At 39.1% G+C, this 18,524-nt stretch overlaps 1 protein-coding gene across 1 annotated transcript in view; it reads left to right on the forward strand.

Moving 5' to 3' along the window:
- The window catches only part of BACH1 (BTB domain and CNC homolog 1), a 46,895-nt gene extending 33,096 nt beyond the window's left edge, over positions 1–13,799 (forward strand). The window contains exon 5 of the mRNA XM_079923002.1: positions 9,841–13,799. Within this exon, the coding sequence (XP_079779128.1) occupies positions 9,841–10,296 (456 nt within the window). The 3' untranslated portion in view covers positions 10,297–13,799. The remainder of the gene's footprint in view (positions 1–9,840) is intronic.
- The last annotated feature ends 4,725 nt before the right edge of the window (positions 13,800–18,524 follow it).

The following is an 18,524-nucleotide window of genomic DNA, read 5'->3' on the forward strand; positions in this document are numbered from 1 at the left end:
CTGTTGGGTTGTATAGTGCTATTTGAAATCAACATTGAATAAACTTGCACTACTGGAGTACTACTATACCTGCTTCTTTTAGTTTTGTCTTCACCCTCAGCTAGTGATGATTTTTATCTGCCAGTAGAATTTATATGGCTTTCTTCCTCCTAAAAACAAACAAAAATGAAAACAAAACAAAAAACCCCTTTGTATCGATTGAGTTTGTTTCATCAGTAACTTTATTTTAGACATGTACTATGCAAATATGTTGGAGAGTAGCTATTATCCTTTAGAACTAGTCTATTTCATGACTCATAGGTCTTATTTGTATTTTTTGATTGCAGTCAGATGTTGGATTGCTGGACAGTTGATGTTTTTACTGAATTTCAGGTATCTAGGATGAAGAGGTCTTGCGACTTTCTTTGGACTTTCTGCTCCCTCTGCCTTTGCTTCAACAGAGAGCAGTGGGAGATACAGTGGTTAAAAGTGTGGGATTCTGTGCCTGTCTGTGGTACTTTGTAACTCTGGGCAGGCCATTCAATTTCTCTGTCCCTCAGGTTTCTCCTCTTTACGATGGGATAATACTAATTCTTACTTTATAGAGTGGGTATTCATTTTTGAAGATTAAATGAGTTAATACATCTAAGCACTTGGAAGAGTGCCTGGACATAATAAGCACTCAATAAATATTACCTTTTTCTTCTTATTATTATTGCTATACTGTTATTTATCAATTTTCAGTTTTCTCTCCCTTAATTGCTCCTTTCCTGATGTCTCTGCCTAAACTGTAAATTCTGGGTTTGGACCTCACCCTTATATTGCCTCTCTCATTATGGAAAGGTTCCTTTCATATGGTCAGTGGAATAACTCTTGGTTAATTTCCAAGAGAAGGGAATATTTGGTTTTCCTGCAGTTCTTATGAAATGAGAAACCAGTACCCTATTTACCTATTGTATTAATTTGGACTCTTTGGTTGCAAGAAACAGAAACCATCTGAAACATGAATTACTGAATTTGTTGTAAGAATTTACGTGTGTCTCAATTAGAAGCCAAAGAATGGAGCCAGGCCTTGTAAATAGTGTAGAACAAGAAAGTAGAAAACTGCCAGGAACCCAGAGAACCTTCTCTCTGGCTGTGTGTGCCACCAAGTGTGTATGAGAAGAGTGGCCACAGCACAGCTCAAGAATAGTTTCCCTCTCCTCCAGAGACCAGTCCAGGCAGAGACTACAGTTCTAGTTAGTTCTAAATTCCCAAGGAGTTAGCCTGTTGGCCTATTTTGGGTTTGGGTGTCCTCTTCTGTGACTAGAGGGCAGGGACAAACAGCAGAAACAGAAAATGTGGTTGCCAGGAGCTCACATCTGGGCAGGTAGAGCAGATAGCCCGACAGGGGTCTCATTACCCAGATGTGCGCCAGGCTGAACTCGGTCTCTTTCCTCTTCTAGAATATCCCCAGGGGAGACACAGTAATTTTTTTTTTTTTTAATCAGAATGATTTACTTTGTGTTTCGGCTTCCTTGAATTCTGCTCCGTCGTTCATACTGCTCTCGGTTCTAGTGATTTATACAGGCAAACTCCAGTTGCAAATTATAAGAGGCATGCTATAAATTTCTGTCCTGCCGCAGATGTTTGTCTCAGATGAAAATAAGCAGAAAATATGCTACTTATTAGCTAATTAGAATTACAAGCTGGCTGGCCCTTTTCCAGAAGTAAAAGAGTTTAATGCTTAAGATACTTATTACATTAAGAAGTTTACATAGAACTTAGACCCTGGTTTTTGGGTGATACTATGGACCTTGTTGTCTTTTGTAGAGAGAGAAGTTACCCCCGTGCTTCCATCACATGTTCCTGTTTAGTAGTATGGAGAATTAACAATATGGTAGAGTGGGACAGGTTTTTTTAATTTTTTTATCGGGATGTCACTTTTTGGAAGTAGTAGACAAGCAGTGTTTCCCAGTCTTTATGGTGTGGGTGGAATTAGCAGACCTATTTAAGGGAAATTACGTGTTTCATAATGAAACATCCATTTTAATATAGCCAATGATTGATTGAATTAAATATTAGTAAATTCACAGTATGTCCATTTGGTATTTATATTCAGGTGAAGGGTCCCCTATTTTTGTAAGCTTTGGTCTTTGGCCTATTGACTTTGAATTTTTTGTAGTTGGTCCTAAAAGTAATAGCCTAATAGACTGTGGATGGATCAGCACATGAAAAAAAGTATAGTTATCATGTGTAAAGGGTGCTTTTATAGTCTTTACGTGCTGGGAAAGCCAAAGGGAGATGTTAGTTCGAATTCAATAAATTAATGAGTTGTATTTCTCAACAAGAAGTTCTATCAGAATCAAAAACAAAACCTTTGAAGAAAAGGAAAGGTGTGTATTTATTTGGTTGATAAATCGATGACATTGACTTTTAATGTTTATTTGAAATTTGATAATATGTTAGAGGTTAGGCATTAATTCAGTATTGCTTTGACTATAAGGATTGAATATGCATAATCTATAAACCAAAAACATAACTTTTCTTTTTACCAATAAATATAAGATCTTGAACAAAGTTCAGGAATCATTCAACTTCTGTTATGTGTTTGTCTTACAAGGCTCTTGTCTCTGTAGGATTCTTTACAAGGTCCATGTTTATTCTTTTCTGTAAGATTAATTCAGAAGTTAGCCTGAAACAAAGATAACCTTGAAATGAAACTTCCTTTTTAAAGAAAAAAAATTAAATTACCAAAATGTAATTTCTCTTAGAAGATATCAAATATTGATTGATATCAACTTATAAGTGATCAGAAATCACAATATTCACAAAGCTCTGGAACTCAGGGTTGAGGTGATCACACACCATTTTGTTTCATTGCCCTTGTCCATTATGATGGTGTAGGAGTAAAATGACCTCATCTGTCTTTAGTGTTTTGAATTTTGTTGTGAAGATTGTATTTTATTAAAAATAAACCTTTTCTAGTCACATTTTACTGGCTGCTCTAGTCACGTGTGCACTGTTGTCTCCAAACCCTCCCATGGGTTTCTGGAACCTGCCCTCTGCCACTCTGTAAGGCCCTTTAGCAGCCTGTCTTGAAATGTGGTCTGTTTACCATTGGCATCAGTTACCCGGGGGTGCCCCCTCAAAATGCACCTGCCTTAGCCCCATCCCAGACCTGTGGGAGGGGCCCAGGAACATGCATTTTATAAAAGTTTCCTGGGTAAATCTTTATTATGCACATTAAATTTTGAGAACCTACTGCACTAGCACACAAAAGTCAGTTGGAGGCTTTGGAGTCAAACAGCTGGAAACTCTGCCTGGCCACTGGTAGCTCTGTGGCCTGGAGAAATAATTTCACCTCCAATACCCAATTCCCTCATTGATAACATGGAGATAAGAATAGTACCTCCCTCAGGTGTGGTGTGAGGATCTGATACCTTCAAGGATGGAAAGCTCTTTGTACTGCCCAGCATGTGTTCAGGGCTCAAGAAATATTAGTAGTTGTGTTTTCTATAAGCATCTGCTGGTCACTCCATATTAAATGTACTGGGTACCAGGAAATCAAAGATCAATGAGACATAGTCCTTGTCAGTAAAATGCTTGTAGTGTCATAGGAAGCCAGGTTTATGTGTTTTCATTTTTTTCTTGAGATTCATTTTCCTCCTCCCCATTCTAAAAATTTCAAGCTTTCAGAAAAGTTAAATGAATGGTACAGTAAGCAACCATGTACTCCCTGGGTAGATTCAACAGTTATTGACATTTTGCCACCTTTGCTGTCTCCTTGTTTCTGTGGGTCTTAGTCTCTGTCTCTCTGGCCAGGTGTGTGTCCCCCGGCTCCGCTTGGTTGGTCTATAGGTCTTTCTCTCTCTCTGTCCCTCTTAGTCAGTTTTGGACTCTTTCTAACTGCAGTTGGGTTATCTTGGTCTCAGTGCCTTTCTGTCTCTATTGCTCTACTTTTATTTTCTGAATCATTTGAAACCTACCACATTATGACATTTCACCCGTAAATGCTTAAACATGAATCTTCTAGAAATAGACATTTTTATATATCTTTATCACATATATTTACCAATATCTTTGTCACACCTGAGAAAATTAATAAATCTTAAACAATATATATAGTTCCTATTCAGATTACCCTAATTGTTCCCCAAACGTATTTCATCTATATGCTTTTTTTTCCTTTTCAAACTAGGATCCTATCCTCACATGATGCGTTTGGTTCTGTCTTTTTAGTCTCTTCATCTAGAACAAATACTCCTTCTCGCCCCCTCCTTTATTTTTTTAATGACAGTAACTTTTTGAAGAGTCTAGGCCAGTGTTCTCATAAAATGTCTACTCTTAAAGTCTGATTGTTTCCCCTTGGTTTTATTTAACACCTTCCTTCACTCCTTGTATTTCACGTAAACTGTGGAAGTGTGAGTTCTTAGGTTGAGATTAAACGTTCATCCTTGTGTCCTTCATTCTGCATCAGTTGGGGAGGCGCAATGTCAGGGTGTCCCACCTGAGTGCATGGGAATTGCCAGATCATTTCCAAAATTTTTTTTTTGCCTTTGTAATTGTTTAGCAATCTGTGGAGTGTTTATTAGGCACTTTACGAATATCCAGTTCCCCAACACTCCTGTGTCCTTTGGTTTTAAGCATACTTTGATGGCCTTTGCAATGGGGGTTGCAAAATCATGATTTTTCTAATTCTGTCATTGCACTTACATTTATTGGTATTCCTCTATAAAAAGAACTTTCCTTCCCTCCTGTTTCCCTCCCTCCCCCCACAACTCTTTAGTATCACTGTAGACTCATGGATTATTTTTTTTCTAATTTAATTTCTTAGAACCCATAGTAGTCATTGGTCTTCTTGATGTTGACATTTTTTCAGACTTGCGTGGGGAGAGCCAGCCTCCTCTGCCAGGTGCTGTGTGCTTTTGACATGACCCCATTAGTGCTTCTGTGCCATTTAGAACAGCATGTCATAGGCTCACCTTGTACCTCTCTTGTTCGAAGATTTGGGAATCACCCCTTTCTCTAAAAATCCCTGGTTTCTTATAGCAAGTATTAGATTGTAGAAAGCATACTTGCCGCTGGAGTGTTGCTTCTTCTGGGAAATATGTGTGTGTGTGTGTGTGTGTGTATGTGTGTGTGTGTGTGTGTGTGTGTGTGTGTGTGTGTGTGTGTAAAATCATGAGTGCATTCAGGATGTATATTATCCTTCAATAAATAAAAGTATGTTAGAAATCTTGAGTTCATGCAGATATTTCTAGTCAAAATTTAGTAGTTTAGAACTTTTGTCTTTTTGCTTCGATTATATAGATATATTTTAAAAGAAATAAATTTATTTATTTATTATTATTTTTTAAATTTATTTTTACCGTGTTGGGTCATTGTTTCTGTGCGAGGGCTTTCTCTAGTTGTGGCAAGCGGGGGCCACTCTTCATTGCGGTGCGCGGGCCTCTCACTATCGTGGTCTCCCTTGTTGTGGAGCACAGGCTCCAGACGCGCAGGCTCAGTAGTTGTGACTCACGGGCCTAGTTGCTCCGCGGCATGTGGGATCCTCCCAGACCAGGGCTCGAATCCGTGTCCCCTGCATTAGCAGGCAGATTCTCAACCACTGCGCCACCAGGGAAGCCCTATTTATTTATTTATTTTTGGCTGCGTTGGGTCTTCATTGCCGCACGCGGTCTTTCTCTAGCTGCAGTGCGCGGGCTTCTTATTTCAGTGGCTTCTCTTGTTGTGGAGCACAGGCTCTAGGCATGCGGGCTTCAGTAGTTGTGGCACGCGAGCTCAGTAGTTGTGGCTTGCAGGCTCTAGAGCGCAGGCTCAGTAGTTGTGGCACACGGGCTTAATTGCTCCGCACCATGTGGGACCTTCATGGACCAGGGCTCGAACCCGTGTCCCCTGCATTGGCAGGCGGATTCTTAACCACCGCACCACCAGGGCAGTCCCTGTATTTATATTTTATCTTTTTTCATTATAGGGAAAATCTTGGCTTCCAATTATATTTACTATTTGATAAATACATACATATGAAATATATGTCATAAAATTATAATGTCAATATTACTATCAATAATAAAGAGATTAAGTAAAATTTTAAATTTCTTTGCTTTTTCTTTGCCCTTAAATATATACCATAGTACTGAAGTTTAAAATTTAAAAATTATTCAGAGTAGTTCTTTATGTTAGCAATTTTATATACAATTAATTTAATTTGTTTTTATTTCTGTTTCTGGGATTTACTCTTCACATTTTTTAAGTTTAATTTTTGAATATGTAAAAACATCTGTTTAGTTTGAAAGTTAAAACTATGTTTTAAAAAAGCTACTCCAAAGTCTTGATCCCATTTTCTCCCTATACCCTATTCATAGCTATTTCCTGTAGGTAACTATTACCATTAATCTCTAGATTTTTTCCCTTGTGTTTCTTTTCTAAAAACAGGTTCATGTTTTGTATGTGTTTTTATTACCCTTTCTGCTACAGAGCAGTATTCTGTATATACCATTCTGTATTCTACTGTTTTTGCTCAAGAAGTGATTTCCAGGAAATGTTTTCCTTAGTTCACAGTGGTTGTCATTTTGCTTTAAAGCTCCATAGTACTCAGTTGTGGCTGTCTGTAGCATACACAGTTAATCCAAACCAGTTTCTTATTAGTGGACATTTGGGATGCCATAGTTAAGAACTTTGAACATTGTTTTCTCTAATGTTTGAGAAGATGTGTCTTCAGGATAGATTCCTAGAAGTAGGATTGTTGGATCAAGAGTAAATACATATGTAATTTTGTTAGATATTATTGAATTCCCTTCAGTAGCGGTTTATGGCATTTTGCTTTCCCACCAGCAGTCTGTCTGTCTGCCCACAACCTCAGCAGAGAGTTTGTTGTCAGCTTTTGTTTTTTTCCCAATCTAATTGTGAGAATTGATATCTCATGGTAGCTTTTATTTTTCTGTCTCTTATGAGTGAAACTGAGCACTTGTATTCATATTTTTAAGGCTCATTTTTATATTTCTAGGAACTGTCTATTCAGAGGTTTTGCATCATAAGGGACCATTAGTCACCATTTTCTAGCAGTGAGTACCCTTTAATCTAAAGTAAATTGTCGGGCTTCCCTGGTGGTGCAGTGGTTGAGAGTCCGCCTGCCGATGCAGGGGACACGGGTTTGTGCCCCGGTCCGGGAAGATCCCACATGCCGTGGAGCAGCTGGGCCCGTGAGCCATGGCCGCTGAGCCTGCGCGTCCGGAGCCTGTGCTCCACAACGGGAGAGGCCACAACAGTGAGAGGCCCGTGTACCGCAAAATAAATAAATAAATAAATAAAATAAAGTTAATTGTCACTGTCACCTGGCTCTTTTGGTGCCAAATTCTTCCACTCCTCATCTTTACTGGGTGAGTTATATTTTGATTTTTTTTAAACTTCTTATATTGAATGAATATTGTACACTAGCTGTTGAAAATGTGGATTTGGATGTAAATTTGTTTTCTTCCCATAAAATTCAGAATAATACCAGGATTCATTTTTTAAAAATAGATCTGTGATTAAAGCCATAGCACTTCACACTTAGGATTTATAGAGTTGCATTATAAGAAAATTAAAGTATATTGTAGAAATAGGTAGCAGGATACTGGTAGTAGGTTTGGGAGGTATCTTTAATAATGATATCATGAAGTTCTTAAGTTGAATTGCTTTAGTTAAACTGAGTGCTATTGAAGTAAATTTGTGTTTTAAAATGAGAGTGAAATGGAAAAATCAGCTGATTTCCTGGAAACTTACCCATGTAAGAGTTAGCTTAAAGTATGGAGGAACAGAAAGGGAACATTTAATTTCTAGAAATAATCATGGTAGAGTTTCAGGGTTGTACCTATTGGTTTTAATTGTTGTAAAGAAGCAAGCCATCTTGTATGGGACATACTTATAGTCCTGTCATCCTTTATTTAGTGAGGTAATAGTGAGAATATTTAAGGTTGTATTGATATTTATCAAAAGATATGGAAGTTATAAAATATTTGTCATCTTCATAGTATCTGTAGGTCAAGTAGTAGTTCTGATTTCTGGGAGGAAGGTCAAATATTCATTATTTTCCTTAACCATATTTAATTTAAAAAACCAGCCAACAGTTGAAATTTTGTCTGCTGCTATTTAGAACAGAGATTTATCTTAACTTTGATAGAGGAGTCGGTGGCTGATATTGTTATGACTAAGGAAAAAGGTTTCTCATTTTCTTCTGGAAGCTTTGTTTCCATACTCATTTGGATTGGCTTCTGAAGGGCCATAAAGAGAAGTGGGTGCTGATTGCTTTAAATGTGTTCTTTCTCTGGTCAGGTGGTAGGCACTGTTTTCTCCCTGTAGGTACCAGCAGACTCATTTTATCACAAGGCTACAACTGACAAACCTTCTGTAAGAAAAAAATGTACTTCCTGAACATTGATCTTGCTTTTATTTATTTTATATATATATATATCTTTTCTTGGCGTATACCTATTTTTTCAAACCACAACAAATTGGAGAATACCTTGCAGTATAAAAATTTAGTGTTTTGTATTCATTGCAGATTTTCTCAAAATATTAGATGGCCTTGAAATATTTAAAAACTACCTACCAATAGTTGGAGTCACAGTTTTGTAGAAAAACTTTTACCTAAAACCGCAACAGTACGTTTGTGCAAAGCAGATTTCTTTCTAACCTTTTAGCTATTTTTGTCCCATAAAAGCATCTATTTAAAGGTTGACCACTGTAGATGATTACTATGAAATAACCTGTCTAAATGTTAGCTGGCAACATTTAACAGCTCATCTCTCTTGAAGCTGCCAATGAGCAGAAGGCCAAGAGAGTTGTCATAAATTTCACAGGAGAAATCTTTGACTCTCTATCAATATTTATTTACTCTTACCTTATAAACAGCTTGATTATTTGGTTTTCTAGCTCATACTAGATTAGGAGCAATGCAGTGGTAGAGTAGGAAGGATGAGGTGGGGCAATGATAGAAAAAAGACACACCATCAGCAGCAACCAGTGATGGCAGACAGAAAGACCGGAACCAGGAAAACTTGAACAAAATTCCATGGTTGACTTTCCTGTAGGGATAAACATTTAAATGAAAATAATAACAGCACCAGTAGTAATAATAATTAACAAACACAAGTCCCCTCCCCTTCTCCCTTCTTCACACTTTAGTAACTCACCCACTAGCTTTCTGACTCTGGGCATATTAAACTCTGAATCCCATCTATAAAATAGGTTTGGTATTACTGAAATCAACAGAGTCATTGTGAGGATTACGTAGCTGAGGTTACGTATTTCAAAACATTCAGCACAATATCTGGCACAAAGTAAATGCCCAACTAATGTCAGTCATTACTAGAATCTTGCAGGAGTTATGATCACTGTGTTTGTACTTCTTTTGGTTGCATTCCATCCAAAAAGTTCACACTCATTTACTTGCAATCCACAAATCCAAAAAGCTCTGAAAATCATGTAAGTTTGTCACAAACTATTTTGGCCAAAGAACTGACACAAGCTGACAGGGTATGTAGAGTCTTTATTTAACCTACTTTGTGCATGGATACTTTCATGTGTTTTATTTAGAAATGTGAAGACATTTGATAGTGGGGTGCTACCTCAGACCCTGCTAGAGGAATTACTGTGCATCTATTTTCTTTCTAAAATCTGAAAAATTCTGAATCCCAAGATACATGTAGGCCTAAGAGTTTTGGATGGGGGCTTATGGACCTGAGGTATTAAATATATTTTTGAATTGAATTGACAGGAAAAATTCCACATGACCTTATATAATGAGAAGACACTGTGGATATCAATGTTTGCTCACCTTAGGAATGTTGATTGAGCTCATAAACACAATTCACTGTATTCTCTTTCTCACCCTCACAGCAAAACGAAAAGGAGAGCTTGTTGAAGGAAAGGGATCATATTTTGTCCACTCTGGGCGAGACAAAGCAGAACCTAACTGGACTTTGCCAGCAAGTCTGTAAAGAAGCAGCTCTAAGTCAAGAACAAATACAGATACTCGCCAAGTATTCGGCCTCCGATTGCCCACTTTCCTTTTTAATTTCTGAGAAAGGAAAGAGTACTCCTGATGGTGAGCTCACGTTACCGTCGATTTTGAGTTTGCCTGAAGGGCCTGCAGCTGGGCCGCCTGCTGGGGAGCAGAGCCCTCGCTATCCCAGTGCCAAGGGTGGTGAGGCGGGTGGTGCCTGGGGCCCGGAGTCCCGGGCAGCTGCCAGCGCCCCCTCGGAGCAGGCCGGGCCCGGGGAGCAGTGTCGCCAGAGTGGTGGCATCTCCGATTTCTGTCAGCAGATGACCGACAAATGTACTACTGATGAGTAAACTTGCTTCCACTTCCTTCAGACCGTCTCATTTTCTACTGAAATTTTGACATTGTCTTGAAAGCCTGACATAGCCATAGCCATCTGTCTCTTAACAATATCGTTTTTCTCCCCTTGTGGTTTGCCGTTAAGGGAATTCCTCTGAAGTCAACCCTTGACTTTTCCTTGATTTCCGCAGGAGATGCAGAAATGACTTGCCTCCTGGATACCGAAAAATCATATGTGGAAATGTAGTAAGGCTTTGAAAACTCACATGTTTTAAAGAATAATAACTATTAGTAATGACTCTTCCCAGTATTAAAAATAAATAAGAAAATGAAAACTGTAGCATATCAGACAACATTTAAACACCTTGAAACGTCAGCAGATAGTTCTTACTATCAAGAAGTAGCCTGCAAAAGTTTAATAATCTGACCTTCTTACAACATACTGGTTTAAAAGAAAATGTCTCCCCAAGTAATGCTGATAGGGTTCAGTTCTACTGAGAAGTAGGGTGTCAGCTCCTTGGGAATATTGGTGTAGAACCACAGTGTGAAAACATGACGTAATCTTCTTGCCTGAATCCCAGCACTTTGCTCTTCAGCTCCTGTTAAAACCAGAGATTGGTTGGCCTGCACTGTGAGTCCTGAGCTACGCTGGGAATGGTTAGGAAACGGGCAAACGGTGGGCTAAGGCAGAGGCTTCTGTTCCTCCTCAGTGTCGGCTCTCAAGGAGGTCTGGCTGCGTCAGCGGTAGATAAGTGTCATTTCCCTCTTTTCTCTTCAGTCTCTTCCACATCTGAGTCCATCATGATCTTTCTGTTTCCTGACATTCTTGTCACTTTGGAAGAAGAAATAAGACTCAGGATACAGTGGCATGAGCTCATGTGTTGGGAGCATTGTCTTAGCCTCCCTAGAATCTTGGAGAGCTAGCTCCTCAGATACAAGGCTGTCGGCCTTGCCACCATAAGTCACCCATGCAAGGAAACCAGATATCGTGGGGTAAGAAGATTGCCTACATTGATCCGGAGTGGCAGTTCATTTTCCATCCTATTTTTTGAAGTCCTGTGGTTTCTTTGTAAAAGCATTATGATAGATAAAAATGTATCTACAGCAACCATGCAGGTTTGTGAAATAGGATGAAACTTGATCTTGTTCCATTGTGGGTTTGAATTTGGAAGCCAGATTTAATCTTGTTCTCTTTCCCAAATCTAGTATATAAGGGCGCACAAATCATTTTGGACTTGGGCATTTTAAAATCAGTCTTTGTGTTTATTCAATTCTGTTTTACAATAGTGTTTTGATAATCTGAGCCCCTACCCCATAACATTTTACCGTGGTTCTTAGCCATTCTGCTGCTGTTATAGGCTTGGTTGGGAGTCAAACGAAAGCTATGGACCTCTCAATGATGAAAACAAAATTTCATATTCACATGCACAGAAACATTTGCAGAATCCAGTTTGAAAGGGTACAGAGAGTGATTTTTAGTGTTTGGATTAGAAAGTACTTCATTTCACCAATTTGAGACACCTGAGAGGAGACTTTTGTAGATTGCATCCTGAGTCTAGTGAAGGGCTTGTGTAGCTGATGTGGGAGACCGTCATCTGCTGTGTAGGAATGGGTCTCAAATCAGTAGGCCTCTGCTGTGAGGGGATGTGGGGACCAGACTTCATATTTCAGAGCAATTTGTCAAATGTTACCCTTTTTCATGGGGGCGGGTGGCGTTGGGAAGATACTGCTAGTATCTTCAGTGGTTTGTATGTTATCTCTGTTATCAGCTTAGTTGTTGTAAGAGAAAACTGGTTGGACTTGTTTATTTTCTAGAGGCTTTTATAAGTACACTCAAGAATTTGTCAGGGAGAATGATAATTCAATGGTAATGCATCCCGTACTACAAAAGAATGATATGTGTACGTGTTTGTGTGTATATATATATATATATATATATACCCCCATGTAGCTATTTCTTTGATACTTGTAATTTTAAATTTTAACTTCAAAATATAATATAAAACCTTTTCTGGTTTACAAAATGCAAAATCTTATACAAGCCAATGGACTCCTTGATTTCCTACCTCAGTGTACACTCAACTGTTTGTCACATCAGTTTGTGTATGTGCAAATGTCAATCTTTTGCTTTAATTGCTACTGTAAATAACTGCTTTGAAAGATTACTTTCTATTTTATAAACCTAGTTGTCTCCAGAGTTTAAATACGATCTTTAAGGCACTTGGTTTAAATTTCTCTCTACATATAAAGTTTAGCATTAAGGGTTTATTTTAATGATATTCTGATTATTGGCCAAGTGTAATGTTTTGTAAAATATAGCATTACTTTTAATAGCCAGCATGTAATACAAGTAACTACACTACCTCATACCTATATCATTTTCAAGTTGTAATCCAGAGGGACAGATAGATAAAAAAATTTTTTATCTTTGTCTTTTGGCCATAAAGTGGGGAAGTTTTTATATATTGCATAGCATTACGCATTTATGCCTATTTTAACATTAACTTCTAAAGAAGTTTTTTCTAAGAAAATTTGTTTTAAGTTCATTTTTTTTTGAGGCTGCCGAAGACAAATGACAGGATTATGTGTATACAGTGTATATCTTTTCCTTCATGCAGAATTTTGGCGAAGTGTTTTTCAGTTTGTATATTGCATATTTACATGATCATTGTTCCTTATTTTATGAGTTAGCCTTCTCACTGCTTGATGATTTTTCAAAAGCTGTTAGGTCTAACTTGATAAAATAACCATACCTTAAAGTTTTTTTCATTATTTGAATCCTGCAGCTATAGCAAATAATCTGTCGTTAAATTGTTATATTCAAGACAAATATGGATATAAATCTAAGTTCTCCATCTGTACATTTTATAACATAATTTACTATAGCTTAATGCTTAACTAATTTAAAATAAGGAATCAAATATATTTGGTGCAGTAGACGATACAGGTTGCATGTGGACACTCAGCCACATTAACAACTTGGAAAAAAAATTTAAAAATGGCAATGTTATAATGAATTCTCAGGTGAACTTTTTTCAGTTATGGAACATCTATTTTGAATTTGTAAATATTTTAACTGTTTTATTAAGGCATGTAATAAACTATTCTTTGAAACTTGTTGGGCAGAATGAAATTTTAAAGCCGTAATGGCAAAGATGGCATACTGATTGTAAAATAAACAGAAATAATAACGGCTATTGATTTTTTTTTTGTATCTTTCATAATATAATTTTCTAACGATGCAATGAAACCACTAAGTTAATATATCCATATCTGTTAAGATCATGTTTCATTAAAAGTGAACTTTCATAGTATTTAATTTACATTTTCTTCCTAATGTGCTTATCCAAATGTAGCAAAGTTAGAAATGTTAGATGTTGGTAATAAAATGACAGTTCAATAAAATTCTCTGAAATTGCTTCTGATTGACTAGAGTTGTACATTCCATTTCCAGTTTTTCATCTCTCATATGAGTTTACTAATTTTGGTCTTTTGATCAATAAACAGTATGACTCTGGCATTTGTATGAGAGAGTCTTTCATTAGTTGATAATCATGCATGAAAAGAAAGTTCCCAGCAGTTGGGTGTTGAAGGAAGCACAGATTTTAGCCTTGCTTCTGATTTAATTTTAGTCTTTGGCTAGAGCTGTAGGGTTTTTGTAAGGGGTAGTATCTTTTTCAGTCCTCAGTTTTAAAAAATTTATCTGTGGAGTCAGTTCTACCATGTTACATTCAACTTCTATCCAGGCCCTTGTAATCAAGCTTCGAGCAACTGCCCAGAGCTATCTGCATCCAGATCAGGGTCTTCTGATCCCATAATTGTGAGTCTCATCTGGGGGTGATATTGCATCCTGTGTGGAGGCTTAATTTTGGCCTTATGCATTGATCGTTTCTGGGGGAGAGACTTCACCATTGCATAATGCCTTCATTTACATTTCCCCTTCCAGTGGTACTTCTGGCACCCAGGACGGATTGAGTGAGGGCTCCCTCTAGGGGCTCCGGGGCCGTACTCCTGTGTGAACAAGCATTTTCAGCCCTGAGCCTCAGTGATGTGCAGGCTGCCCCTTGCAAAGCAATGTTTAGACCTAAGAAAGCTGCCTCCCAGGGATATTTTTTCCTTTACGTGGACTTAAGCAATCCAGAGGCAACTAAGACAAGCCACGTGGATCCAAAGCTGGTCCCTCTGCATTCCCTCCTTGGGCCTGCATGTAGAATGGAATTTGGGGCAGTAAGTGCAGTGTGGGTGACACTGGCCTGGCACTACCAGTTAAAAGCTAGAACCTTACCAGTACTCTCTAGGGCATTGGGACCCAGATGCCTTGAAAAAAGCAGGAAAGCAACACATATTCTTCCCAGTTATGCCTAACAGCGCTGTGGAGTCCTTTTCCCTGGAAACTCAGCAGTGGTGCCTTGAGGCTACCTGCCTGGGCTGAAGGCTGGCTGCTGCTGGGCTTTTGCTTGTAAGGCTGCAGTGCTGCAGCTGTTTGGAGAGGAACTCACAGGCCTGCTGCCTGCAAGTTAATTTATGCCACATTGCGCCCATTTTCCAAGGCCTCTTGCAGTCCACCGGAGTGCGTGTGCCAGGGTGTTTCTGCCAACTGACTTTAAGGTCATAGGCAGGGGATTCTGGCAAGTGGGCATTGACTGGAATCGGGAAAACTGACGCAAGGAATCTCTGCGGGCCACTGAGCATCTTCCACGGCCTTTGGGTACACTGGGTTCTGTGTTCTGGGCATGTGACTTTTCCTGGGATAACTGCTCTGATGGTTGGATGTTGGCTTGTTTTCAAACCAGGTGGCACAAGTACTGTGATAATGTGTGTGTCCTTATTAACTGAGTCACTTTAGGCTCTTGGCATGGAGCCATTACTTCTGAGTCCCTGAAGGAATGACGTTGACCCTGTGAGGGGCAACCCACACCTCTGCTGAGGCCCTAGCGCCTGTGGCTTAAAGATGCCCACTCAGCCTTTTCAAAAGCCCGAGAAGGGCAGTTGGGACCCCACAGAAAGTCACGTTTTATGAGTAAAATACCGTAAGCCACAATGACCCTCCAGGTTCAAAAGGCTCACGGGCTGGTTTAATACCTCTCACCTAGGCCACCTGTGCTACTGTGAAAACCCACTGGTCCTAGTCCAAGCCTCCAGGCAACACCAAAGTTAAAATTCCCTGGCTTCCAGTGTGTACCATGGGGCCACGAAGTTCCAGATCACATGTATGCTTCATTACCAAATTCTGTTCTTATGGTTTTGATTTCTCAGTATCTCTAAACACTTCCCCCCCTCCAACCCCCTGCCCTGCTCCTCTGGGTTTCCAGAGGAACATTTCATATTCCCTTCCTGGGTTATGAGCAATAAAATGAAGGAATGGTGGGTGGAAAACTAATATAAAACCTCAGTAAAGAGTAGTCGAAGGAGTAGCTTAGAGAGCCTGATGTGAACTCCAGAGTGAGGCACGTTTATGTTATCAGTTTGTTTCCTGTTGGAGGGAATTAGCGTTTCCCTACTCCTGGTTTCCATGAAGAGAGATTTTCCTCTAAGCAGCACCACATCACCTATACTGCCTCTACTCTTATCAGCATGGTGGCAGGGATGAGTACAAGTGGTGCTACAGGTGTACCCCAAGAGGGTGAAGGGCCATGCCGAGTGGAGAACAGCCAGTTATTTTTTCCCAAATTCATCAATCAGCTCCCACCTCTCCAGGGACAGAGTGAGTAAAGAGGTTAAGGGAGGGTCTCCCAGAAGCCAGAGCGTAGGAGGTTAACGGGAAAATGTGGAGAGGAATTACATGGAGGCAGTGAGTCTGGGCTTTGGAAAGCTTACAAGGAGAGAAACAGCAAGGTATCCAAAAGAGAAGCAGGCTGTGATGAAGGTCATGAACTCACCCTCCCAGCCTCCCAGCCTCCCAGCCTCCCACTCCACCCCTAGTGGGAACATAGGTTCAGGTTTAAAAACAAAGTATTATATGGGGATATATGTATATGTATAGCTGATTCACTTTGTTATACAGCAGAAACTAACACAACATTGTAAAGCAATTATACTCCAATAAAGATGTTAAAAAATTAAAAAATAAAAACAAAGTATTACCTTGTGCTTAAGCCCAAACACTTCTTTTTCCTCTCCTTCACCTCTGTTATTTGCACAATTCTAGAAGTTTAAAAGAAAAGAGAATGGAAAACATTTTAAAAATTGATGATCGCATATTTCTTTTTCATTTAAAAATAACTGTCTTTCCAGCAGACACTGTTTTCCTTCTCCCCGCTTAGTTTACATTTACTCACTGTCCAGAAAGCCAGCTGTTTTCTAAACAGTTAATTTCCTTCTTTCAGGGGACTAGACCTAAATAATTTTCTAGATACTGTCTTGTTAAGCAGGTTTCTGGTGTGGTATTAATCTCTTGCAAGGAAATCCTGTGAATAATACCCAGAGCACTATTAAATATGGAACTATCCACTATAATTTAATCTTCCTAAAGTAATGACCTCTTTGATCCATCTCAGAAACTTAGAGTCTTTTTGCTTTGGACTATTAATTTCAAAGAATTTTCCTCTGTGAAATAAGTATACTCTGTTTTGCTTGCTTTGATTTAAATGATAACCTTAAATGAACAGGGCGACTACTAGTGCCTTTAAAATAAATTTTTCTAAAAAAAATAACTTTTTAAACACCATGTTTTGGGCTTGTCAGAGATTTTTATCTGTGTTTTTAGAAGACCTCACCTACTGTGCTCAACACCTGATATTTGAGGTGTCTGTTGTGGGAAATTGTGAAAAATTTAACCGGCCAAGAAGTCTTCCATACCATTCCTAGAAATCTGGGTATCTGCTCAGACATCCCTGTTTCAGCCAACCAGATAAATGAGTAGCCTCTGGGAGGGAAGCTTGTTGTGGAATCAAGGATGGGGTTTGAAACTTAAAAGAATGAGTAGTGGAGCACATATAAGTTAAGGAGATCAAGCTGCTAAGATAAGCAAGAGAATTTGGCTACTCCAAGCACTTCATAGACTGGCCTTGTGTTCTCTAGGGTCTGGGAAAGCCAACAGCTGCAAACATACTTTAAATAGGCTAAAAAATGAAGTATGCACTTAACGACTAAAGGAATTGCACAAGTTTAGGCAATGACTCAGGCACAGATCCAGGCCTTTTCAGAAAGATGACAATGGGGACGAATAGAAAGATTATGGACCTGGAGTTAAGACACATAGTTTTGAAGCCTGGTTTTGACACTTCATCACTGAACAGCCATAGGAAATTGCGCTTAATTTCTCCCATAGTTTCCTTATCTGTGCGTCTTCTGGCCCTTGAGATCAAAGTCAGATTGACTCCAACTCATTCACACCCTATGGAAGTCCTAATCAGCTATTCAACACATATTTATTAAATGCTGTCCTTAAATTGGGAAGGAGGGGTGGATTTCTGGAGAGTGAGCGTGGGTATCTGTGGTTGAATTGGCTTAGAGTCTCATGGTCACCCTGTCTTAGGCACCTGCTTCCATCCAAATAGTTCAGCTTATCTTTTCTTGTGCTGCATTTTACACGTTGTTGATGGAACCATTAAACTCAATAACTTCCTTTAATTTCACCCCAATGAATAAGGAAGCAGGTAAGTAAAGTAAGCAAACAAACAAAGAAAATACCTCTTGGCTAGGCGATTAAGAGGTACAAACTATTATGTATCAAATAAAAGACAAGGATATATTGTACAATACAGGGACTATAGCCAATATTTTATAACAACTGTAAATGCAGTATAACCTTTAAAAATTGTGAATCTGTTGTACACCTGTAGCATATAGTATTGCACACCAACTATACTTCAATAAAAAAATTACCTCTAGCTCTAGACTTGTATGGGTAGAGTAGGCTTTATTGAAAATTTGGGAAATACATTTATTTCACAGCAATACAGACAGCTTCAGTGTGAACGCTGTGAGATAGCTCTGTCTTGAGGTCTTCCCCACCACTGGGGGATTTTCACAGCCTGCCCAGCCTCATGTTGGGTCTCAGCCTCATGCCACCCCTGGCTCCCCTCTCTTTCCTTCTCCTCCTGATTGCCCTGGGGAGCCCCCATTCAGCTCTCTCCAGTCTCAGCCTCTGAGGATGGCTTTGGACCATCTCCACTTACAAAGCCACACAAGGGCTCAGCAGAACAGAGGGCATTTCGTGGAGCGGGATGTGTCTCGTCTAGAAGGCAGCTCATTCATTCACCCGACAAAAACCTAGAAAGCTCCGGGAGGAATGACTAAA

This window comes from Stenella coeruleoalba (assembly GCF_951394435.1).
Source record: "Stenella coeruleoalba genome assembly, chromosome: 5".
Lineage (NCBI taxonomy): Eukaryota > Metazoa > Chordata > Mammalia > Artiodactyla > Delphinidae > Stenella > Stenella coeruleoalba.